This window comes from Zerene cesonia, chromosome 14, assembly GCF_012273895.1.
Source record: "Zerene cesonia ecotype Mississippi chromosome 14, Zerene_cesonia_1.1, whole genome shotgun sequence".
Classification (NCBI taxonomy): domain Eukaryota; kingdom Metazoa; phylum Arthropoda; class Insecta; order Lepidoptera; family Pieridae; genus Zerene; species Zerene cesonia.
The window spans coordinates 3,164,848-3,191,329 of NC_052115.1; the positions used below are offsets into that span (position 1 = coordinate 3,164,848).

General features: G+C 35.9%; 2 protein-coding genes across 2 annotated transcripts; one reads left to right on the forward strand and one right to left on the reverse strand.

Moving 5' to 3' along the window:
• Positions 1-3,272: 3,272 nt before the first annotated feature.
• On the forward strand, positions 3,273-26,157 carry LOC119831909 (guanine nucleotide-binding protein G(o) subunit alpha; the record flags this gene model as incomplete). The annotated part of the gene is made up of 6 exons (XM_038355479.1): positions 3,273-3,422; positions 7,794-7,954; positions 20,927-21,055; positions 21,552-21,681; positions 22,209-22,362; positions 23,110-26,157. Coding segments are annotated over 6 exons (912 nt in total), but the record flags the coding sequence as incomplete, so codon positions are not given.
• On the reverse strand, positions 8,315-12,894 carry LOC119832003 (probable cytochrome P450 49a1). The gene is made up of 7 exons (XM_038355582.1): positions 12,510-12,894; positions 12,315-12,431; positions 11,600-11,676; positions 11,036-11,510; positions 10,021-10,099; positions 8,936-9,217; positions 8,315-8,649 (listed from the first exon to the last, which is right to left on the reverse strand). Exons 1-7 carry the CDS (start codon positions 12,848-12,850, stop codon positions 8,527-8,529), a joined length of 1,494 nt encoding a protein of 497 aa, XP_038211510.1. The 5' UTR covers positions 12,851-12,894; the 3' UTR covers positions 8,315-8,526.
• Positions 26,158-26,482: the final 325 nt, after the last annotated feature.

Below are 26,482 nucleotides of genomic sequence, written 5' to 3' on the forward strand. Positions count from 1 at the left end.
ATATTGTCAATGTGTCAGTTTTGTGTTGAATAATGATTGAATAGGAAATAAATGTAGGTTTCGTTTGGCTGTAAAATAAACATAATACACTCTAAATGAATCAGCATTGATTGAGTTATAATGTTAAAAATGAAATGATGTTTTTATTCCTATGTACACCCATGGTCATAATATAGAAATTATAACGACATTAAATATTCATAATATTATTCATACTCTGTGAAGTGGCGTATGGTGCTTTATTTTTATGATAACAGCGATACCAAATGAAAATCATAATTTTAGTATCTTGGTAAAATGCGGTACATGTGAGGAATGTTTATTTAGCTATGAAGAACCCTCCAGAACAGTGGACTTGCGGTGCATATTATTTCCATTTTAATAAGCAGAAACGGTTAATCAGATTGTGCAGTCATATTTTAAGATTACTGACTTTATAATTTATCATATACTAGATTTTGCCCGCGGCTTCGCACACGTTAAATTCGGAGTAGTTTAATAGATGTATTTTTATTGTATTAAACATACTATAAATCTTCCTCTTGAATTACTCTATCTATTTAAAAACCCCATCAAAATCCGTTGCGTAGTTTTAAAGAATTAAGTATACATAGACATTGGGATTTTGACGGACATTGGGACAGAGAAATCGACTTTGTTTTATACTATGTGGTTATGTGTGTATGATATATAAATTATAAAGTAAATTAATATTGGAAGAAACATATTTAAAGTATTAGGTACATATTTTATGTATGTATTTCAATCAAGGTGCTTGAAACAAAGCTTCTACAAAATTCGTTATCTTATGGTATTCATTTCCAAACTTCTCAAGGTCACGATAAGTTCTTTATTAAATAAAATAACATTTAAAAAAAAAAACAAAATAAACGGATATTTTTAAATCTGAAAACGGTAGTTTAATCATATTTTCCATAAACTTGTAAAATCAACACTAGGCATGATAAAATAAATTCGTAAAGTAAAGCGTTCCATAATCCATATTAGATAAAAATAATAGAGCTCATACACTCGAAAACCTTTTTCAAATCCCGTGTATAAAAGAATATATAAAAAGGAATCATCTGCTTAGCTTCAATTTAATATTGAAGATCATGGAATTGAGTGTTTATAAATATAATTCACAAGTTATGAAAACGGGGCCAGAAACGAGACGCTATTATTTATTCGTGTATTTAGAGAGTAGCAATAAACGCCAAAATAGGCCTTGGTACTTTTTTAATAGAGTTACGTTCGATGACGTCAAGGACCCGGATGCTAGCCCCGATAACTATGTAACAGGAGTGTGACGTCAAGTATCATACGCATGCTCAGTAGATGTCTGAAACGGAGATGTAATGTAAAGGGGATTATGTTTGTAATTGCCTTTGGTGGACATGGTTTTCTGCTTTCGTTAAATCGGTATGGTGGTGCCAAGATCCCTGTTGTAACGTTTGGCATAGGCATACTTCTTATAAACTGCAAATCGTGGATTTTTTTTTTAACTATTGCGTAGGATGATCTGTGATTCTGTAGTGTACTTGATATTATATCACCTATGGATATTTTCGTCTGGCTATAAAATGAAATCTTTGCTTGTATAAGAAATCATGTGGTTTATAAAATATGTTTATATGTGTTTTATATTTATGATAGCTGGGATAGTTAGTTGGGTTAGAAGCAGAATTATTTCATATCCATTTCATTATTATTGATGGGCTCTTTTTATATTAGCCATTTATAACTTCCGAACTCCTGACCCATCTTGGTTATAAAGCAAGCATGCATGCATGGTTTATTGAAAAGAATATGTTATCCTCATAAAATAAATTGAGACCACATTAATTTCTATCATGTGTTCACTCAATTTGTTTTGAAATCTGTGTAATATCTATCGAAAATGGGGTGACGTCACGTGGTAAACTTGACTCAGAGGTATTTCCCAAGCTACGAAGTTCTTGTTAGTAATAGACTGCTTTTTATGTAAATTACCGTACGCAAGTGAAAGTAAGTAGTAATAAAGGAAGTCATTCGTTTTTTTATGACTAAGTTTCTTTTACTAACTATGTCATTAATTCATTAATTTATCGGAATAATAACTAGAAAGTGTAATGTTAGTAACGCTTATTTGGTAGTCATATATGGCAACTATGGCCTTTTGTGGTTGAAATTCATTAATAATTACTGTTGATAGGCCCGAGATAGTTCCACTTTAATGCTTAACTGCAACCCACGTTTGGGTGCTAATTAAAATATGTCATCAAACTGTGGATTGTATGAATATAGGTTATTGGACGTGCATAATCGATACTGCTTATTACTTTAACGCTATTCTGAACTTTATATTTTGTAGACTCACTTTCAGTCTAGAAAACAACCCACTGCTCCGTGTAGTCATACATACCAACGCCAAAAAATTAAACATATAAATATAATGGGCTTCCCTGGCTTGCGTCACTCTGATCTACTGGTTATTCACACGAATGGAATTTCGATCGATCGTTTAAAACTCAATTACACTCATATCATTTCGAGATCCGTTTATCACTTTAAAATATCCTTCTCATTTAACTGCAAAATAGCTTTTTGCGATTACGCAAACCCGATGAAAGCGCCATCAATGCTGGTGTTTTGGAAGCGAGTATCTACGAAGCGATTTTTAAGTAAGCTCGCCCATTGTTCATATTTCTCGAGGGTGCTTCACGGAATGGGTTAATGATACTAACGACGCACAGACCGCAGCCGCTCAAGTGACGTAGCCTATTGTCGACTTCTCATAACATTTTGTGTAGGTTTCTTGTCGTATGTCTGTGTAGCGCATTTGTATGCAATATATGTAAAGTATCCAACCGTAAATACGATTGCGTGGGCAATTAAATACTTGATATGGCTGTCGTCTGTTAGGGTACTAATTTACCTTTCTAAATTATTCCCGTTTTCTTTGCTGAAGAAAAACGGATTGTGTGAACGTCTCTCTTACCTACCTGTATACGATCTAAATTTGTTATTTTGTCTGTTTAAAATACAGATAATAAACAATTTAAATCACAGTGAATACAATATTATAATTTAAGAATAGAAATGTAGCAAACAACGGCAGCTACAGAGTGATTATGATACTGTTAACCAATTTTTGTCGTTCTTTGAATCCGTGGGACATACGGGCTTTGGTATAACAAGATTACAAAGAAAAGTGCATTTCATGTTGGCTACGTTCCTTTCTTTGTTCTTGTCATGTTTCAGATTAAACCAATTACAATATTTTTTCCTTTATCAACAGAATTATTCACGAGAGTGGCTTCACAAATGAAGACTTCAAACAGTATCGGCCTGTCGTGTACAGCAACACGATCCAATCGCTAGTCGCCATATTACGTGCTATGCCAAACTTGGGCATCACCTATGGAAATAAGGACCGCGAGGTAAGACCTTATTTATTTCTAGGTCAGCTCTATCGATTCCTAATTCGTTATTCAGTCTGAGTACCAATATTTACCATGTTTCACTGTTTTTTACCATATGTCATTGAAACCTTGAAATATGGTTTATTCCATTAAATATGAAACAATAATGGGGTAATTTTTACGAAATTAAAAGGAAATCATGCATTGATTTGCCTTCATCTGGTAAATAAATAAAGAAAAGTTTTACAAGGAAACAATAATGACTTTGCTTCTGAATAACTTAATCCAAATTGCTCTGTATGAAAATTCCTCCAAAATATGTTATATTTTAACGATTTCTCTTGTTTGCTCATACCAAATGTCTGACACGACTAGTAACTAAAACAAGCACTATATTAAGTAACCAAAACACTTCAAAGATGATATAAAAAGGTCTGACACATTTAATAATGTTGTAACGTAATGGGTACCATTAACGGGTTCATTAAGAGCTTACGATTTTATTATCGGCTAAGCAAATGTTTAAAAATACCCGACATACATGCGAGTGAGTAGTTTAAAGACGTATCATTAGCGATTCGAGTATCAAACCGAATGGAACCCGTTATGCAAACTATTATGGGCTGCCAGTATATCACGCGTTCACAAATTTGGATAAATTTTGGCATTGCTAAATGCAGCTACTGATTCGAAATCGTATTTATAACCCGCGCTCTGGAATAAATTTATGAAGTGTTTTTTTTTTCTGTATAGACTAATATACGTAATGCTTGGTTTTTTCTGAGAGACAGTAATTTATAACATAAATGTTTTTCATGTTTCGTTAAAGTTTAAGCTCTAGTAATTACGAGCAAAAATAAAATATTTTTGAATGAAACTTTTATGAGTAGATCTGCTACAAATTGCAGATGTATTTTTCGACACGGTTTCGCGGTTTACTGTTTGATGGTAAACAAAAACGTCTATTTATCTAACAGTTAGTGGGAACTTTAAAACGTAGCAGCGAAAGAAAATGCTAATATTTAACCGGCATTTGCATGAATGTTGCCTACCCGCGAATCAATCGATATTGGCTATTTCTTATTCATGAAAGCGCCTCCCGTGTAGGTACTGCAGTGCATCGCCAATATCTGTGCACGTTTATTACACGTTTATCATACATTTGGAAACAATGGCCCGACCAGAATCTAATTTCACTTGTTCGAAGCGTGTCATTGTTTAAATCGAAGGTCATTGCAATATGTTATGGGCGACTATTTAATCTGATGTCCTTAGACGTAACATGGCGTCCATTTTAACTTGTAAAGTAAAAACTTGCTCTGTTGTGCAATAAATTCTACTTATTTACAAATTTTATTATAATGGCGCATAACGTTTCTTAGTGCAAATGAGAGCGTTTTAAATATTTAAAATATTAAGAAGTGTTTGTGTATCTTTTGAGTGTCTTTGCCTTGAGTGTTGATTGGTTAATAAATAAGAGGGACAAAATCAAAATCATGGGCAAAATATTCATATAAGACAATCATACCGTTTTACCTTGCTTTGAGGTTTCAATAAAAATGTACATTATTTTCGTCCTCTGTAGCTAGTACGGTATCTTGTCTTGTGAGAATGTCAAACATGAGAGTCGGTAAACGATAAGTTATCTTAGAGACCGAACATAAGCAGATGAATTTACACAACACCAATGATACGTTCGCGGCGTAATCTCCATATCAGCTCTACACGTTATCTGTTTTTGTATGAGTTAAGGTGTCAGTGAAATTATGTAAGATCTATTGAAAATATTGATAACAACTGGCTCCAAGTCGAGAATACGATCGCCTGGTATTAAGGAAGGAACACTGTTTGCTTGGGAATATGATCTGTCTCTATTCCAAATATAGATAGATAGATAACCAACTTCAATCCACATATGAATTGAATAGAAAAATTGCGTTCATGTTTTACAGATGCCAATATTGTGATCATTCAATAATGACGCTGTAATCAATCACAACATAATTTCATCATTTTCACTACAAATAATTTAGAATGAGTATTTTATTGATTTTAATATAGAACATTAAATATATATACAAAGTATGTTGTATCGTGAAGTGTCGTTCCATTTATTACACATTGTTACAATATTATCAACATACGCACAATATAGTAAATATTGTGTTCGGTATTACAAGGTACATGTTTTAACACTTATTGAACTACTTCATTGTGGCCATTGATTTGCTCTAGTATCATGCTCTGATAGACAATGTTATAACGATTCGTCACGACATGTGACGTAATCGGTGACACTAGTCATCCGTAAATCGAAACTGTTAAATAAACGTCCTTCACTAGAATTATTGACTCCCAACATATTTCGTATTTGCAAATGCGTAACGTCGATCTAGTTGGACGAGCATTTTAAATGTACTTACCTAGCTACGTATAGGTAGTTGTGCCGATGCATAGTATAGCAGATATTGATTTGTTACCTGCAGTAACTGTTTCGTTTCAGCATGTTGTGGGCGATGTAAAAAACCCAATTGATGTACAAATTAAATGCGATGAATGAATTAGATCATATCGCTCTAAAAGAAGACAGACCCAAATAATTAATTAATCATAACACTCTAAAAGTAAACGAAGATTCTAATAATGTGGGTAAACATTTTTAGTGACATTATAATAATTTAGTATATTACTAATTATGGACACGTGTTAAAATAAAATAGTGAACGGTTAATTATGTGAAGAACACATAGCAAACATATCTAAGTTATGTCGCGACCGCAGCTGTTATGAATTAAAAATTTCAATGTAGGTATACGTTTTGTATTCGGAAATTTCGTAATTTCGTCATTAACACAAAGCTACATAATTCTTCAGTAACCAATGGTATATTTAATGTTTGTTATTATCCTGTGTCTACCCGAGCGACCAAGGGCTAGTCCTACTAATAATTCTACTAATATTATTAATGCGAAAGTTTGTAAGGATGTGTGTGTGTGTTTGTTGCTCTTTCACGCAAAAACTACTGAACCGATTGCAATGACATTTGGTACGTAGGCCTGCTAGACTAGCTGGACAACTAGAATAACATATAGGCAACTTTTTTATTCCGATATGCCTACGGGATACGGACTTAAGCGGGTGAAACCGCGGGGCGCAGCTCGTATCATATAATATAATAAACTATCATGTAGCGCTAAGTTAAGTTTGGCGTATGCATACACAATTAGTTATTCCGGTATGTAGTATCATATAAACACACCCCTTGGTTGTTGACGCTATCACTCTTCGTGCTATCTGACAATGAGGTCGTAAATGGCACCAGCAAACCACTAGCCAGTAACCCCAAGTAATATACTGTCCTTTGCGTTGGACTTTGTATGGCAGCCTGAAGCAAATGAGAAGTTTATAGGAATTATAAAAACCGAGATTAAAGTACCTATGTCTAGACAATATTATAGTGGACATTCCCCGTGATTAATCGTGTATGTAATATTATATTTATTAGATTTATCTTCACAATTAAAGTAATAAGAGCTTGTTGTAACAAAGGTAATTCAACGACAACTAGTTCTAACTGGGGAAAACGCGATCTAACGTTAAACGTATACAGTAACATTATCGAAAGGATTTTTCCTGCATTTGTATATCTACATATTCATACATATCGCTCATATTTATTGCGAATTTTCCTTATTTTTAGCACTAGAGATTAATTAACTAGGTGCCTAATGAGACTAAATGATAATAATGATTATAGTTTAAAACAGAGAATCATGTTAGCGTGTTTCATAAAATACTTAATGTAGTAAATTATTGATCTGTATAATCTTAAAATTTTCAAATATTTACCATTATTTATCTCTAATTATTGTTGAAGTTGCCGCTGGTCATCGTATCTTTAAGAAATCAATTGAAATTGTTTTTATGTACCTACCTATATCAAGAGCATAATCATGAAACGATGTAATCATGACGAGTTCTATTTACTTGTAATGATTTTATTTATCTTTCATTGTCAAATGGGCAATTGCTACAGAGTTGTTTTAATTGAAGATAGAATAAGACACTAATATTGTTAAATGAGCGTCGTCAATGTCCACTTTAGTTGCTAGACCATAAAATGCTTACACAAAATTTGCTTTTTTCACTTCGGTTCTTATAAAATGTTGTTAAATGGCTTTCTATACGAGCTTAGGGAGCTTAGGGAACTTACTATAACGTCCTGAGCAGTAATTCCACTATGAAATAAAGACAGCTTTGTAAGTCATCCAGCGCCATTACATTCCCACATGGTAATCCACCATATCCATCCATTCATAAAATACATGTTCAATGGTCAATGGTCATATTGATATAATTTAACACTGAACTCAATATTGGGTGTCACAGAGCGACGGCAAGATGGTGTTCGACGTGATCCAACGGATGGAGGACACGGAGCCGTTCAGCGAGGAGCTGCTGGCCGCCATGAAGAGGCTTTGGTCGGACGCCGGCGTGCAGGAGTGCTTCGGCCGCTCGAACGAGTACCAGCTAAACGATTCCGCCAAATAGTAAGTGACTTCTGAGTACTGACTATGTTATAGAGATGGTATCCTTTACATAATATTACGACGTGTCCGAACTAGGTGACATATTCTCAGAGTAAACCCAAATCTATTTCACTCTTTTTTTATTCAAGTTGGCGTCTTTTGGAAGCGCTTTTGAATCGTTAAAATAGAGAAAAGACTCTACTTGGTCCCTTTTTAGGTAGAACAAAATATTATGATATAAAATTTGAAATAGGTACCAATATGTCTGCATGAGAGACAATGATACATTTATTTGCATAGTGTCTTAATTAATGACCTTTAATATGTGAGAGCGCTTATAGAGAACTAGCATGTCTGGTATTAGAAATGATAAGAATTGTTACTTTTAAATTTTATTGATAAAAGACTATCGCTTATGCTAAGATTCTTGATTATCATGTGCCAATTAAACATAATTTTTTTTATGTCGTTTAAAACAGTAATTTGTCAAGTAGTCATTCAGTCTTCAATTGACCTAGAATAAAACACAAAACTAGATAACAATAACGATAAAAATCAGTCGAACGGTTGAATTAATTGAAGCCTCCGGTTAGTTATTGGCGTCTCTCTCGTCTGTGCTCGAGTGTGAACTGCAGGGGTTCGTTAGGCACGTAAGTGGGGGTTACGCTGTACGTCAGATCCCCGTAACCCCATGATACGTCGTACTTGTGAAACACCTGGAAATTATCGTTTACACTTTATTATTTGAACTCCAAACTCAAGATATTTAGAGAAAAAGGCGAATAACGGTTTTATAAAATAACTTCAAACAACGTTTGTGTTAAGTATCGAAGATCTAACTGTAGATGGCCTTTGATAAGCTAGGCATGACCTTTGAATTTCTTTCAGGCATTTGAGAATAACCTTTAATAAAAATCAGTTTATCTAGAAGCATACGGCTAAAGGGATGAATCATGAGTGTTAAACCAAACCGATACGTATTAAATCTTGTAAAGAACGTACCTTCGCGAGCAATAGCATTAGTTCGACCTCTGCAAATCTTTTGCCAATACACATTCGTCGTCCAAATCCAAACGGCAACGATGCGAATGGGTGGATGCCTATCACCTTCTGTTTCTTCAATATGTTCATTGCTTTGGCGTGTTCCGTCGAGTCCACTGTATTTGTGGTCTCAATTTCAAGCGTATTCGTATCTCTTAACCACCTCTCCGGTACGTATTCTTCTGGCGATGGGAAGTATCTCTCTTCGTTTGACATAATGTAATGCGGGAATACAACGTGTGACTAGAAATTTTACAAATAACCTATTAGATTTCTTTTACACAATGAAAACATGAGGGCGTCGTGAGAAATTTAATTGTGAGGTCACTATTAAAGTATTCAGCGTGCACCTGTGTGCTATGACTCCATGGAGTGTTATATTTCTTCTTACATTCAAACATCATGTTCTAGCAATTATTGATATAATTATGTAATTTGATCGCGTCATTGCATATGTCGTTTCGACTGAGTAGGCAGCCGTCTTTTTAAACGCATATTAGAAGGACGATAGAAAGCAATATTTCTATCGTCGTATCGTATCGTAATACATAAGTAGCCATTATCTATAAAATTGTGATTATTTATGTTTAATGACAAAAAAAGTATACATAATAAAACGATGAATAGAATATGAAAATATTTTATCAGTGCAAACGTAGACTGAAACATGTATTGATTCAAAATACGGGCGTTATCGGTTCATTGGAAACTGTTTTAATCTGACTAAAAGCATGAACATAACGCGTTGTGGACTTTTGCTATTGAACTATCTATGGCTTTCAAATGTCACAGAACGTTGCATATCCTGCTAATATTAAAAATGCGAAAATTTGGGCGGATGGATGTGTATACACATAACATACACATGTTTGTTAATCTTTCACGCACAAACTACTTAACCGATTGCAATGATATTTTGCAAGTAGATAGCTGGACAACTGGAATAACACATAGGCAACTTTTTATCCCGATATTTCTACGGGATGCAGACTTACGCGGGTGTAACCGCGGGGCGCAGCTAGTCTTTTATAATAAGCATTACTTACTCCTTTAGGAACTTCATATCCCGATATGACAACGTCAGATTGTATACACCTTCCATTGCCCAATATCACCGGTTTTATTCTGAAAGCACATGTTACGTTAACCCTACATATAAATAAATAGTACTGTGTAGTAATTATATGGATTATATAGGTACTGACTTCAATACATAATGTTTTGTTTTTATATAAACATGTTTCTTATTGATTGATAACCAGTTATCTATTGCCCTTAATATCTCCAGTTCAATGTGTTATTAATTACAAATTATTATATAACATTAAAACAATGTAGCTTGACTACTGAAATACAGGTTTGTAATTAAATGCTTCTGCTATCCACGCTTGAGTTATTTTAAAACATGTCAAAGGAAATGGCCTGTTAAATGTTATATCATTTTGGTGCCACCACAATTGCCTCGTGATTTCAGTTTGTCTAGTTTCTTTGTTAATCTTTTTGTATACAATAATATGTATTCAAAGTTTGCATGGATACAATACTGGGTTTGTCATAGATTAGTAATTCTGACGTCGGATGAATCACAGCGTTTAGTTTTAATAATCCACATTTTACTCGCAGTAGTTACATCACAGTAGATTTAAATATTCTTGAATCCACTATAAATTGCAAAACATCTTAGCTCTGTCGCTGCAATGCGATACTACCTTGGTCACTGAATAAAACATAAGATGAGGTTGATTCTTCTCCATATACGTGCTTTTTGCTTTGCGCACTGGTGCAACGTGGTTATATTACACTCATACAAAACCGCTCTGACCGCAAAACGGCGGAAAACATAAGTACTACTGCATACAAAGTAACAAAACCCACGAGAAAATAAAGGAACTGGAACATTATCTAACAGTAGCTTGGTGACATTGTACTTTTGTGGAACATTGTGTTTGAAGTATGTAGGTTTTGTTAAATATTGAACGTCGGATCGATTTTGATTCTATTTGTCCTTATTTCATAAATACATATGTAATGTAAATGAAAGCTGAAATTTGAAATACTCACCGCAATGCTTCTTTAAGACAAGCTCGTAGGTATTGAAGCTGATCGAGATCCTTGCAAGTAAGAGGTCGCCCTTTAGGTAGACTATTATCTAATTCGTCCTGCAATCGTTTCTGGACTCTGTCATTGTTAGCTAATAGGTATATTGTACTCGCTGCGGCCGCTGCAGTTGTATCTACACCGACTAATAGTAAATCCAACGCTAAAACAGTAGCCACCTTTTCGCCCGAAACCTTAGCAATGCTAGCACATATTCCTTTGTCAGTCAGTCTTTCTAAGCAGAGGGATCTGAAGGAATCTAATGCTTTGACGTAAGTTTTGTAAGCAGGAGTTGAATATAGTCTCCACAGTGGAGCAGACAGTTCTAGTTCGGGTACACTATGGAAAAATCCGTGAATACTTTTGATGATTTCTTTGGCAGCAGCATCGTGATTACCAATGCATCCTAGTCTTGTTCCAAGAGCCCAAGCCGCTACAGCTAAAATAAAGAATAAAGAAAAGTATAGAATCATGATATTTTTAGATGAAAATTGATAGCAAAACAAAACAAATAAAAAAACATTATACATTCAAGCGCCCATTTATACAGTTCTGTGAGGAAACTCTCTGGAAGCTCGTTCTTTTCGTCCAACATGTTCTCCATTCTGTGAAAATTATACTACAGATAAGAAAATGCGTCATTTCAAGGTACTTTACATAAATTATATTTTATTACATTTAAGAGTAAAGCAAACATGCTACGTGTTTCGGTTCGAGATAGATGTGCACTTGACGCGTTTTCCTCTAATCTAATCAGTAAAAAAAATTGCGTAGGGACACTCGATCGAAACGCCACTCTTTAATTGAATGAGATTGTTGTTTTCCGCAATGAGTCAGAAGAGAACGGAGTGCACAAAACAAACGCGCAGACGCCGTCGTTGTTAAAAACGGATGTGGTCATTAAACCGAGATTCTGCATTACATACTTCGCTATGGACTAAGCCCTAAGTGTCAGTATTAATAGTAGTAACCACTTGAGTATTTGCACTAACTGAAAAGCTACCTAATATTCCCGTCTTTACTGATAGACGTGAACTGTATTGAAATTGTATTTAATGTGATATGTTTATAACTCTGTTACGTGGATTGTGCGATACTTTGTTGATTTCGATCGTTATCATTATTGCTGTACGTTGATATCATATGGTTATTAAACACATTATATAGGTTTTACTTTTATTTTGAAATTCCACCGAAACATCATACATGTATAATTTGCACATTGCTTTAACCAAATACTCACTGATTGACGAAGTCGTCCGCTACATGGTCTAAGCATGGTACTGCGGATCTAGCTGCTTCTGGTGCTACTAGGGCCTTTGATACTTTTGACCTGAATTTCGACCATGGTTTTCCATGACTGTTAAAATAAAAAGCACTTTAATTTATGTTTTAAAGCCTTCCTGATAAAGACACGAAAACACACAATTTAACCTACACTCCAATTAAACCCGGTTCGTTTCCAAAGAAATCTTTTCTTAACTCTTGTTTATAATGCTTCAAACACGGAGCGACCGCTCTATGCGGTAAGGAATCTTCACGTCTGTATATTTTCGCGGTTTCTTCAGCGCAGAATGGGAAAACCAAATCAGGATGCCCGAATAGTTTTGCGACTTTGGCGGCACCACCTGTTCCAGCCAATTCACGTAACTTCCACAATGTGACGTCCAGTGATTGTGTGCGCCAAGGCTTTTTGCCGATGGCAAAGCGCCAAGAGTTGCCTATTAGTGGTAAGGGCTTGGGCCCGGGTATCATCGCAAAACGGCGCGCGGTACCCATTGCGTGAACAATACTAATGGTGCTTCAGCCCCTAGAGATGTCTACCAGAGAAGGCAGTGGGGCGGCATGTTACGTTTTCAGCGGTGTCGTAACAACGAGTCGCATTGACGCTATTTGCACACGCTTGACAAGTAGACCATACCAGTTTTGTGTTTACTATTAAAAAATAAATATTTACCTTAACATGATGATATTTTCTATTTTAAAGAGGCGTAACTGATCATTGTAAATAGTTTGTTGTAATTTTTACTAGGGAATTTGCATGAATAATGTTTTCTAATTGGCACATAAGATCATCAATTGTATGTATTCACTTACATTGCTGCTATACCTAAAACAATATTTACATTTTTCTTAATATTTGCCTACAACTTTATAGTATATTTATATATATTGTTTTAATCCGAATATAACTATATAATAAATAAGCTTTCGAAACATTTTTGAGGCGTGGGCCTTAGTGTTACGGTGACATATATTTAGCGTCTTGGTGATAATTGTGAAAAGTCCCAAGCCAGCATGACTTTCAATAACGTGAAACCAAGTGGAAAATGGGTTGAGTAATTCATCATTTTGCATAGATTACGAAACGAATCGAAGGCAATTGATCTAGGTGATGTCACAGATGTGTTCAATTAACGGGTCCCTCAATAAGTGGGTGCGGTACCCCGCGCCGATTGGCTCGTCCGGTCGCTGTGAACTAAGTACCTACATTAGTGCATCTTCCGCAATCACTGCGTGTATAGTGTTAATGCTATGTGTAATGTACCTTATGTACAAAACAATATTTGATTACAATATAGCGAAGAATAATGAGTCAAATTGCAATCACAATGATACGGTTCACAATTTATCGATAGTTTACAATCTCGCTAGATAGATTGTAATCTAACGATCTTTACAATCTAACGGTGACATATACACTCCGTAATAAAATGTTGTCTTAATTATGCAAATCTGTACTCAAATAAATATAATTTATAAGATGTTAAGCTTTGAAAGAAACTCGATAGGGATAGCCACGTCTGTGTCTTTGATTTGTATTTAAATGCGGTCGACGGATGCTGCTGCAATTGCCACAAGGAACTCTTTGTAATAGTTAGTATCTTTGTCCGACTCTGCTTTAATACTAATTACTAATGATTGCGCAAAGAATTCGCTCTCATCACTAGGTGGATAAAATAAATTTAAATATTGTTGGTTCAAATAATGTCATTTGAATACGGAATTTTCTTGCATTTTTCCCAGATACAATGGGGCTTTAAAATGTGTAGGATATTGCGGTCTTCTGATCTCATATGTAATTGAGGTTCCGACCCGGCTATTTTCCTAGTTTACAAATCCCTTGATCCTATGATAAGAAGAAATTGTCTGTGTTTTGTTTTGTAATAAACGTATGTGTTCACGTCTTGCGCCAATGTAAAAACTATTCCTTGTGTTACTAAAGTTATATTTTGAAATTATCGAGCACAGTCGTATTTAATCACATGTATCATACAGCATTGCAGTTATACAGTATTATTATGTCTCAACCATCGATTGTGTTCAAACGGTTGGAAAATAGCTACTCATTGTCGTATCATGCGTAATACACACGAGATTATGAAATATGCCTTATGAAAACACGCGATAACTTTCGTCCTCTGTTCTTATTATTTGCGTAAGATTACAGTCGGAAGTTTTTATTTGACTACGGAAAATGGGAGGGCGTTAATGGAATACGAAAGCTTAAAGAGGTATTATGCTGTACGGATATGTATATTGTATATATGTGTGTGTGTAGGGACATGAGGCTTGCATCCTCAATACGGCCATTAAAGCCGCAGGGCGGAGGGGTGGCGACAGATTTACGCGTTGATCGCATGACGGTCGCGTTAATTTTCAACACTTGAAAGCGTTTACTTCTCGTACTACGCTATTGCGGCTAAAAATGTTTGTGAAGGGATATGCTGCGGTATTTTTGTATGAATTATGATATGGGCGAGTCTAATATGGTAAAGTGTAATATGTTATTTTGAGTAAGCGAATATGTAACTAATAAGACTTTCGTTGTCTAGCCGTTGCATGGTGGCCCATTATAAATTTGAGTGTCCTTTTGTTTTATTGAGATTTCATAACAACGGTTTTGCTGTTTGCATATTATATGGATAGTGACAAAATGGTATTGGTTATGCGTAGTAGTGGGTGAAGCAAATCGGGCCGGTCTAGTCGGGGCGTAGCAGCGGAATCAAAGGCGAGGGATCGGCGTGCGGCGGCGCGGCGGGAGTATTGATCGGGCGTCACACGCGCGACCTGTTGCCGGGCTGTGACGCTCGTACAGCGCTCGAATCGCATCTGCCGGCGCACACCGCGCCGTTATTTGAATTTCGAATGGAATGATTATAATATCACGTTGGACGTTCGTTAAAATTGAAGCTGTTTGTGGATGCAAAATGAAACGCTTAGAAGTTTGATAAATGAATGCTAATTAAAGTATGTCTTAAGAGCAACGTTGACGATGAGCAAGGTTCAGGTCAGAGTAACAAACAGATAATAATAGGAAATAGATAAAAATCATAATTTTTGTATGGTATTATCGGTTTTCCTAAAAATTTAAGTCACTAAATCTTAGGCTCATTTATGAAACTAAAATCCGAAAACCATTTTAATAGTGATACTCTTTTTTATTGAAATACGAATAAATACGTACGCAGTTAGGTAAACACGACAGTGCATAAGGGAGGTACGAGTAGCTGAACGGTAAAACTGAAGTGCTATTTAAACTCGTTTCGGAGCGATGCGATGAAACCTGCAATTAAAACTTTGTATGCGCTCACTCAAGGCTTCGGCCATGTATTATTAGGAGCCATTAGTTGTACCGTAAACTATGTATATAGGTAGGCAAAATATGTAAACTGAAGATTTAATGAGAACAAAAAGCTAATATACTTTATGAGGGCATTTTTCATTTTTATTCATTTCCCATTATCGATCAATATATTAAAGCCTTATTGATAAATCTGAATTCGTATTTGCATTTGAAGATTTTTTTGTTATTTTAAACAATTTATTTCAAAAGTCGTGTACGAATGGAATGGAAATAATGTCATTGTAATGACTTGGTTACAATAGCTTATGAGTTCAACATTCATTGTGTGTAAATTCATATAACGAGAGGACGAATTCGATATCAAACATTGGGGGAAACTCTCAATATGTTTGCAGCGTGATCATTTTGTCTGATCCGAATGTAATTCATCCTTGCCCACTGACCCATTTAATGTTGACAGTGTCTTGACGTCAGCGGCGGACTTGAGCGAAAAATTTCGTGCGTTGTGTACTCGTTACGAAAAATTTATGTCTAGGTACATTGCTAACATTGATTTTACAGAGTTGCAGATCTTCATCACTGTTATTGGAGCTATTTTGATATGTTGTTATGTTTGTGATATTGTAATTGATCACATTCTGTTCTAATTCTCAATTAATTTCTCCCGATGCACTCGTCTCTAAAAGAACAGCTCCCTCAGATCCTTAACTAATACAACAAACACAAGGCCGGAACAGTTACAATACTTAAGTAACGCGTTTAAGCACATTTCCAACTTCACAGCACTACATTGGAGGCTTAATAAGAGAGCGTCTCCGGGCTGGCACCCGGCCAAACGTTCTCCTGACATTGAACCCCAGACGCCACTCGAGCCTCGCCACGTTTCTTGTATTGTACTGTTTAAGATATAGGTCCGGCGTTGTATAATACTTGCGAGTACTGATACGAAACTAATAGGTACATAGCATGTTGATGTAACCACGACGAGATATACGGCTGTGTAATACGCGATCAGAACTAATTGTTAGCGACATCAATGAACATCATTGCCATGGAGAGGATTTAAGAAAAAATGGGCCTCTTTTAAGTCTTGACGCCAATCTCCTGTTTTTAAGTTTTTAGGTGATTAAAGTCTTTCGTGTTTGAATCAATTTGTACGTAACAATAACAATATTTGAGGCATTTAATGTGTTCAGTTGTGATAAATTAGTACCTTATATGATTAATATTTTGATGCATAATATATGCTTATTTACATGTTTGTGTCTAAAGGTGATAAAGACAAAATAATATTCCACAATAATGATCATGCACCCGGATTTTGTACGAGGTCTAAAGCCGTAATTTTTAGTAAGGTTTTAAGAAGAGTTACATAATTATCTTGCTCTGAATATCATATGAAAACACCCAATTATTCTAGGTTTTTGAAGCAACAAGCCCTGTTGCGCTTCCTGAACAAGTTGGCGTGATATCAATGTAGGTTTCATTACGAAGGTACCCACAGCAGATTTCGTGGCAAACTGCCAACCCATCGATATCTTTAGTGGCCTATGTAGAGGTTGATAGACAACTTGGTGCAATATTCGCCTTATTAGTTGTCAGTGGAATGCATTCTACCACGAAATAATAAAGGCAATAAATTCAGGATGTAAGGCATATAGTGGTATGTTAATGCACTCTTTTCAGGTACATTTTAAGAAGAAATAATTTGTAGTTTTTGTAATTTTTTACATTTCACTAACAATTCAAAAACTTTTGATCCAAGTAGGAATTTTGTTCCCTTTCATTGCAGATGTATGCAGTGCGTATTTTACATATTCTTTAGAATTTAAAGAATGGCAAATATGAAAATCATACGATTGAATAGTTGCGTTTAAATGGGCATTCATATTAACAAAAAAGCTCGCGTGCCGCCGGCGCGCTTTTTCATTCGGGTCGCCGTTAGCAGTGCCGTGTCTGCAGTCTGGCCTTACACGATTTAATATTCAAATATGAACTAGGCTGAGGAAAGTAAACCGCCGACTATCTGCAGTGTAATCTAAAACCTTTTGAATTCACAATTTTTTTTTTAAGATCTATATTGTAGATTACAGTGGCGTCTACCTAAAGTCAAAGTGCGATATTATCAAGTTCGCAGAGTAAATAGGTATCGTGTGCCTTTTATTATGCGTAATATTTAAATATGTTTTTCCTCTATAGCGGGTTTACAGTAAATATTAACTACGTCAAGTTTATTCGTATGTGCCTCTTGTTAGGTTATATTTACTGGAACAAAGGAAAAAATAAGTGGATTCTCACGAAATATGATTAAAAAAAACGTTTTACTCGGGACTCAATTAAGATTTCTCGTTAAGAATACTGATATCCTTACTGAACTGTCACAGTATATATTTAAATAACATTTTACATGTCCACACTAACCCCGACAGATATTGTTATGACATAAGGACCAGAAATAAACATTTAAAGGCCTCTTTCAATTTTCTTAAGTAAAAAATTCCTTAATAGAACGAGGCGGACGATTACTCATAGTATTACAGAGTTTCCTAGTGTTAAATTTAAAACCTATATTAAATACGTATAAGTTCAGTGAGCCTACTATTATAACATTGATAAATTTTGTAAAAAAATATATGGAAGATCCATGGAATGTTGTCGCTTAAGATTGGAAATCACAAAGTTCACGCTTTTCCAACCAAAAGATACCGTACATCCATACGCCTTGTTCTATAAAATTACGATGTTTCATCGCGAGTTTTCCTTGAAACGAATTAAATGACTTTAAGCGAGATGATGCCATTGTGAGTCATTAATTCAGTTCCGTGACCCGGTCGGTGATATTGGGATAGTTGCGATTCGCAGTGACGAATGGGAGACGGTAACCAGCTAGCTTACTTGTTTACTCGCTGGTCTACCCGACTCGTTGATATGTACAATGCGATCCAGCTAGTAATAGGTACGTCAATGACTAGGTTGACTAGAGACTAGACTACTATTTACTATTTTTTTACATTTCAATAACGGCTTATTCTATTTTTCTTGATTCTCACATCAAATTAAAATAAACATAGTTATTACTTACGATAGATTATTAATTCATTTGAATTAATACCTACGACGTCACAATATGGCGCTAATTCGATCCTAATCTTAGTATGCTCCGGATCCAGTGCCATTGCACGCCAGTGAACTGGCCAATGGGTGCTAATCATTAAGCTTTACACTGTAAATTATTTGATTTACACTACGTAGAGGATTGTGGTTAAAACGTCAACGTGAAGCGTTGAATCACCAATTGTATTTAGCATTTTTATTTAAGCTTTCAAAACATTGTAAACAGGCAGCTGGTTAGGTAGTTGTTTTGTAACCTATTTTACCTACTTCTGTCTTACGCATTTCATTCAAGTTGATTCATTTTATTTTCAAACTAAGATAAATAGTATCTCACAGACGACAAAAATCTTTGAATACAAGCATTAATCATTAGCTAAGGTGAATAATGTCAATGTAGTAAGCATCGAGCCTTAAATGACCAAGCTGATTAAAAATGTCTATGAATCGTTTGTGTCCAATTAAGGGTAGAACTAAAAAAGAAACCCGACCGAGGAATGTGACACGCGCCACGTACGTATGCACTCGGTTATAATATCGTGACTAAAGCAATCGACTTGATTATGCTAAATATTAATAGCGGCCGATGCTTTGATGACCATTGTACAGTGCTTTCGAGAGCCTGATATTGATTGTATTACAAATGCATCTAGTATGGGTCAGTATGATAAAATTTGTAACGCAGTTTCTTAGGGTGTATTTAAAAGAAAAATCTCTGAAAAATGATTCCTTCTGGAGGGGTTTTTGGGGGAAGGTATTTTTTTCATATCTTAACAATATACTATGAAAATAGAAATAAATCATTAATATAAACAGTAATCGCGTAATGTTTGATTCCGAATCGTTTGCTATTATTTCGGACAAAGAATCGAACGATGACTTTGCATATAAATCGTCGCATAGGCAATTTTGTCGTCATATTTAGCCACAAGAGCCGATTCAACTTCGTATTTGTTCACGGCGTCGCATCGTTTCCGTTGTGCACAATATACGCGTGATGCAAAACACGAAATAATAATAGGAAAATACGCTGGTTATGTTGTGGTATAAAATCATTGGTTAATATCTTTTAGACTTTACATTGTCATACAATATCCGCTCTCCTAACTGCTGTAGATAACTTAATCTTTTTGAAGATTATCGTGGTATTGTTTCGGTTTCTTTAAAAGACATTCTTTATGACTTACAACTGACTGTTTCAATAGATACAAATATAAAGTTTTGTGGATAAATCTGGAACATTTGATGGGACTCGGACATAAATGTTGTACAGCATGTAACTATATATTCACTAGCTTTAACCTGCGGCGTCGATGGCGTGGTACCCGGGTAAAATAAAGTAAAAGTAGCCAATGTGCTAATCCAGACTATAATCTATCTCTGTACCAAATTTCATACAGCTACGATAAGCTGTTATCGCGTGAAATAGTAACAAACACATACTATTCATCCACCCATACTTACAAACTTCCGTGTCTATAATATTAGTAGGGTTATATACTATTTTACTGGCAAATATCAGTTAGTATTCTATAAACGGGGGCCAATAGTGTTCTTATGCAGAATATTGATTGACATCTCATACTGCGGCGCTATCTACGCTCCAGTACTTGATTGAATGCGAGTGTGGGTTGAGACCAATTCCGAGAAATTATTCCTTATCATTGTAACGTGTTTACTCGCTTAAGTCTTGTGCATTCTTGAGCAAAATTTTGTAGTCTTTCTCATGTAAATGAAGAAGCATTTTGTCTATTATCTAAATAGAATATATGTTACAAGGATGTTTGGTTTGATGTTGTTATTCGTACCTGTACTGACTGAACAACTCTACACTTATGAATATTCCTTATATTGATACATTTATGCAATTTATCTCAATTTTTATAGATATATTTGTACATTACAAAAGTGTTAAATGTTATCCATAGATATAATATCATACAGCTTATTTATCTCGAAGTTGGAAGTATTATATTTTTTTAAGGAATTACATATATTTTTTAATGATTTCCTACAATTTATCTCTATGTTTATAGATTTATTTGTCCATTACACATATATATGTGTAACATCACATTTTTTTGTAATCATACAGCATTTTTATTTCGAAAGGTTACGTACAATATTTTAAAAATGATTTCCTTCCTTGTCAACAGTTTCTTGGACGATCTGGACCGGTTAGGCGCCAGAGATTACCAACCCACCGAGCAAGACATCCTTAGGACCAGAGTCAAAACTACCGGCATCGTCGAAGTGCATTTCTCCTTCAAAAACCTCAATTTCAAGTAAGTTTCCGGTGTTTTAAATATATAACAATTTATTGCTCCAAATTTGAAATAAATAAACGATATTGTGGTATTCTTTTATATTCAGAATACTAATCTCTGTAATCTGCATACTGTATCGAGCATTGAATAGGCACTTAGAACGATTAAAAGGAAATAATTAATATACAAAAACAAATGTGATTCATTCTATGATGGAGGTACAGATTGTGCATTGCTGAGTAGCTCGAGGCTACAAATAATTATCACTTTAAACGATTATATCACTACTTATTGAGAGTTACTTAATTCTACCTTATTAAAACAATTTCTAATGTACACACAATTATATATCTCAGAAAAATGATGTAACATTTTCAATTTTAACATTAGTATTCGTCATACAACGACTTTTTTTATTTGTATGTCCAATACTAGCTTGATTCCTATTAATTCACATAGACCTTAAATAATAGCCAAGTATGATGATGGGAGTGATGAAAATAATGGATTCTAGATTGTTCGATGTGGGCGGTCAGCGGTCGGAGCGGAAGAAGTGGATCCACTGCTTTGAAGATGTGACCGCGATCATATTCTGCGTTGCCATGTCCGAGTACGACCAGGTGCTGCACGAAGACGAGACAACGGTGAGTGTTTTCTTTGCTTTTAACAAACACACTTTCTAATTTGGTCGGTCATTACAAGTTATAATATACACACAACGATAAATAATGTTTTTTGGGAGTTATGTAGCTTTCTGGTGAAGGAATTTTTGATATAGATTCAATAGTTTTTTAGCTAAAACGAGACGAAAACCGGCGTGAAATAGTGGCATGCCACTGTGTTTCGTACGGTGAGTGGGGGAGCCGGAGGCCCGATTCCTTTTCCTCACCCGTCCTAGTCCATTCCTTCTTTCCAGTCGTTAATCCTTTCCTTTCCCTTACCCCATAAAAGCGGGCAGCGCATTCACGGAGGTACTACCTTTGCGAATGTTTATGGGCGGTGGTGATCGCTTACCATCAGGCGAACCACCAGCTCAGCTGCCCGCTATGACATAAAAAAAAAGAAAAAAGCTAAACTGTTCCAAACAAACTATCAAATATTTCCACCTTATAATGTTAGGTAGGTATAAGCAAGAACAAAAACTAATTGCATCCACTCGTAAAAATTCCAGAACCGCATGCAGGAGAGCTTGAAGCTCTTCGACTCGATCTGCAACAACAAGTGGTTCACGGACACCAGCATCATCCTGTTCTTGAACAAGAAGGATCTGTTCGAGGAGAAGATCCGCCGGTCGCCGCTCACCATCTGCTTCCCGGAGTACACCGGTATGGGAATATTAATATATTGAAGGAAAACTATAATAAGTTTTTATCTAGGGTCAGATTTTATTGGAACACGTGATCAATATGCTATTGTTAATTTTGTGAAGTTTCAAGTCTAAAAATTCTAAGTTCAAAGTCAGTTCTCTTCTATTGGCGGTTTTTTTGATTGCGTTTGCTCCAGGCTCCTGAGGAAAAGTTCTTGGGTTGGATGGGACTCCATTGTATGCTCATTACTAATGTACTGATATATGGTTTTTATTTCTGGCCTGGCTTTATGAGCATGATGTATTATATATTATATTTTTATTACATTTCGGCTTCTTGTGTGAAACGAAAACTCAAGATGAATTTATTATTATTAAACTCTAGTCTTTTGTGGTTATCGCTTTGTTCTGAATAAAGATAAAGCTACAGATAGCTTAGGATGATCATAAATTCATATCACAACAGTTGTAATCTGAATTCTGACAATTTGATACTTTGTTGATAAACTTTTGTTTCATCATTATATTAGCTTATGTTCTGTACCTTATTTTATAATTATACTAATTTTTCGTCTCTGTCTCCGTCCGCAAATATTGTTGATTTTTTATGTAATATAGCCAATATTACCTGGTGATGATTTCTGATGGTTATAAGAATTTTTCAAATAGGACTAGTACTTCCTGAGATAAGTTCGTTCACGCAAATGAACTCTTCAGCTCTGTATTAATAGTATAGATTTTCAAAAGAGAATGTGTGCATCGACAGGTGCACAAGAGTACGGCGAGGCGGCCGCGTACATCCAGGCGCAGTTCGAGGCGAAGAACAAGTCGACCACGAAGGAGATCTACTGCCACATGACGTGCGCCACCGACACCAACAACATCCAGTTCGTGTTCGACGCCGTCACTGACGTCATCATCGCCAACAACCTGCGCGGCTGCGGCCTCTACTAGACGCGCTACACTCTACACTAGTGGGAATGGACCATAGACAAGAACGATTTTTTTTTCCCAGCCCGGATACCAGCCTCTTTAACTATATTTTTTCCGCCCGGATACGAGCCCTTTTGATTGGATTGGTACAAGTTTTATCGTTTCAAGAAACCCGTTCGACGGCTATGTAAATTCTCACTAGGCGCAGTCCACTATTGTATAATGATAATGTCCAATTTTAATCATTTGTGTCGACGATGTGATGTTTCGTTTGATTCAGTTGCTATTTGGACATGATTCAGAGTACGTAGTGTTTCGCTCCGATGTATAAGACGGATGGGGGAGCATTTATTTATAACGCCGTTAGTGCGGCGGCGGGTGCGTACCTGTGCGTACCTGAGCGTACCTGAGCGTACCTGTGCGTATGCGTATGCGGGTGCAGCCCGCCGCGGCGGGACGGCCACAGTATGTTTAAGCTTTGAAACCGACGCACGTCGCTTGCGGCATGTCCGCCCGCGCTGCAGCGTGCGACTAGATCCGAATCGGTCCCCACTCTCTGTAACATACGCCATTTAGTTCGTTCGTCGTTGCCCGGACCCGTGACCCGTGACCCGTGACCCGTGAACAGTTAGCGGTTGCGTGTTAGATGTCTAGTGTTCGATTCTAAAGTTTGGTGCTAGATGCGTCGACGGATTCGGTTGTGTTCGAGGTCTAGTCGCCGCGCAGCCGCGGGCCGCGAGCAGTTCCGTGTACGGCCGCTTATATACTCACTCTCTTACGGACCAATACCAGATGGAACCAATATTTAGCGCCGACAAGTAGTGATGCACGACAGGCCTACTTAACTGTTACAAATATCATTCCATTAAGAATTTAACTTGGTCACGACGAGATGATTTATTTTTTTATGAACTTTTCGATGCACAACTGTAGCCGCGGCGGTTGTAGGGACGTTTCATTTTTGCATTTGTAGCGTTGTCGCGACGCCTATCTTAGTATTTATTTAAGTTAAGTCATGTTAGCACAAAATGTTTATTCCTATAAGAGCATTAATCGTTTATTCAATATACAATGTTTTAATAATTCTTTTTTTTTTGTGTTCATATTTTTTCTATATCACTTTACAATAACCATAAGGTGTAGCCGTTTAAGATCTACTCTTTGTAATCAATTATAAAATCGTTTTAGGTATTTATTTCGTGTAGCGTATTTATAAATCGTACGTATATGATGTAACAGACGTTTTTAATTTTATCGATAAGTGTAATCAACATTTATGGTCTTGTTAGTCGGAGATTATCATTATAAATAAATGTGGCGAATGGCAGTTGTATAGTTAGATGTGACATGCGTGAGCTGTGAGCAGTGAGCTGTGAGCAGTGAGCTGTGAGCAGTGAACTGTGAGCTGTGAGCACTCAAAGCTGGAGCAGCTCCGAGCTGCACACAACACCGACTCGGTTCTGTTCGCACTGTGTAAGATATGTGAGTATATAACCTTGTATACACTCGCGAATTGGCGTTAGCTCCATTATACATATATATACTATATAACATAATTTATTATTAATAATAAAATAAAAAAAATCTTACTTTTAAGCATTAGTACAGTAACTGTATCAATAAACATTAATTAATAATGCAATTAGAAGGTAACCTTTACTATCGTCATAGTTAGGTCATTTTCATTTTATGTTTATTGAGTATGTAAAAAGTGATTACTTAAATGAAAATGTAACGCCTCCGTGCGACCGCGCGGGCCACTCCGCTCGCCGGAGCTCTCAGAACCAAAGATTTTATCGTTAAATACTTTAAGAACTTATCAATGTATCTTATAATTATCACTCGAAATCGACGTAACTACTATTTTTCGTAGATCCCACTTACTGATAATTAATTTGTTGAAGGAAATTCGGGAGTGGCCCGCGATCCGAGCGTTCGCTCGCTTGTTGCTAGGTAGGTTTTTTACTGTTATGTAACAATATGTGTATGTAAAACAAAACTAATAATTATAATTAGCGCAGTTATACATTTGATCCGAAATGTACGTATAAGCTTCATTAAATTAAAGGCGGTCGGTGGCGATGTCGCACGGCCCGTCTGAATATCTTCATGTCTTTTAATGTGTTCCTCCGCTTATCATATTGTATGCTTTAAATTTCGAGTGAATGTGATGTAAATTTTGTACACTGCCGCCGATGTCGGTTCGCTCGGTCAGTTTTTTAGTTCGTAAGACTCTGTCGGACGCGCACACCGCGAAACGCAACAACGGATCCATGTCCCGACACGGCACTCCCATATCAAAGTCCACTAAGCTCAAATTAACCAGATACGCGCTTAAATCTTCTCATTCGAAGACTGAAATGTTGCCGCTCAAGAGTTCCAACGCTTTACTTAGGTTCGACGTACAGACGGACGGACATGTGTGTGCATAGGTTTGCTCGGTGTAGATGTATTTTAATATTACAGCATCGAAACCACGAACTCGCGACATTCGGTAATTTAAGTCTCGACGATCATCACATTGCTTGTTCATATTTGCCAAAGTTTCAGCTCACGTCATTACCTGTAATTCCTTAATGTTTTAATTACGTGTGACAATCGACGAGGCGCTCGATGTCGAATACTATAATCTTATTATCGGTACTGATCAGAGTACAATGTGGAAATCTTTAGAATTGATGAACATTAACTTCTAGCGCATACGGGAGCCGCTGGGTGTCGAACGACGACACGTGTGTTAGCGCATTGACTAATTGAATGTCTCTGTATGAGCACTTCGCGTGTTCGTATCCGAGATACACTGTACTACCATTGATAAAGCGCCTGGCGGTTCAGTAAATTGAACAAATGTTTAAGGAAATAAAGTTTTTAGTCACTAGTGGGTAATTTTTGAATGTGATTCAATCTTATCTTTATTTTTCTATATGGAGTGACTTTGTTAATTTCTTTATGTTTCAAATTATTTTTTGTAATGCATTTAATGAAAGCGATGTATTTAACCAACGATGTAATTAAACAATATTTTCTCTTTTGTATCTCATCTGCACTGGTATTTTTTATTGAATTTACTATAAATGTACTTTTAAGTGTATAATTTTAAATAATTACTGAAAATGATTATATTCTAATTTTTATGTTCAAATAATTTAGTTTGTTTTATTTATACATCCTTGACCCCCTGTCCTTACTTTAAAAAGGATGATTTT

Excerpts from the sequence above, each read along its gene's own strand:
- LOC119832003 (XM_038355582.1), bottom strand. The coding sequence starts at position 12,850 with ATGGGTACCGCGCGCCGTTTTGCGATGATACCCGGGCCCAAGCCCTTA. Across the intron at positions 10,100-11,035 it reads TGTCTTAAAGAAGCATTGCG|AATAAAACCGGTGATATTGG; the intron begins GTGAGTATTTCA and ends ATGTGCTTTCAG. Across the intron at positions 9,218-10,020 it reads GATATGAAGTTCCTAAAGGA|TCACACGTTGTATTCCCGCA; the intron begins GTAAGTAATGCT and ends TAAAATTTCTAG.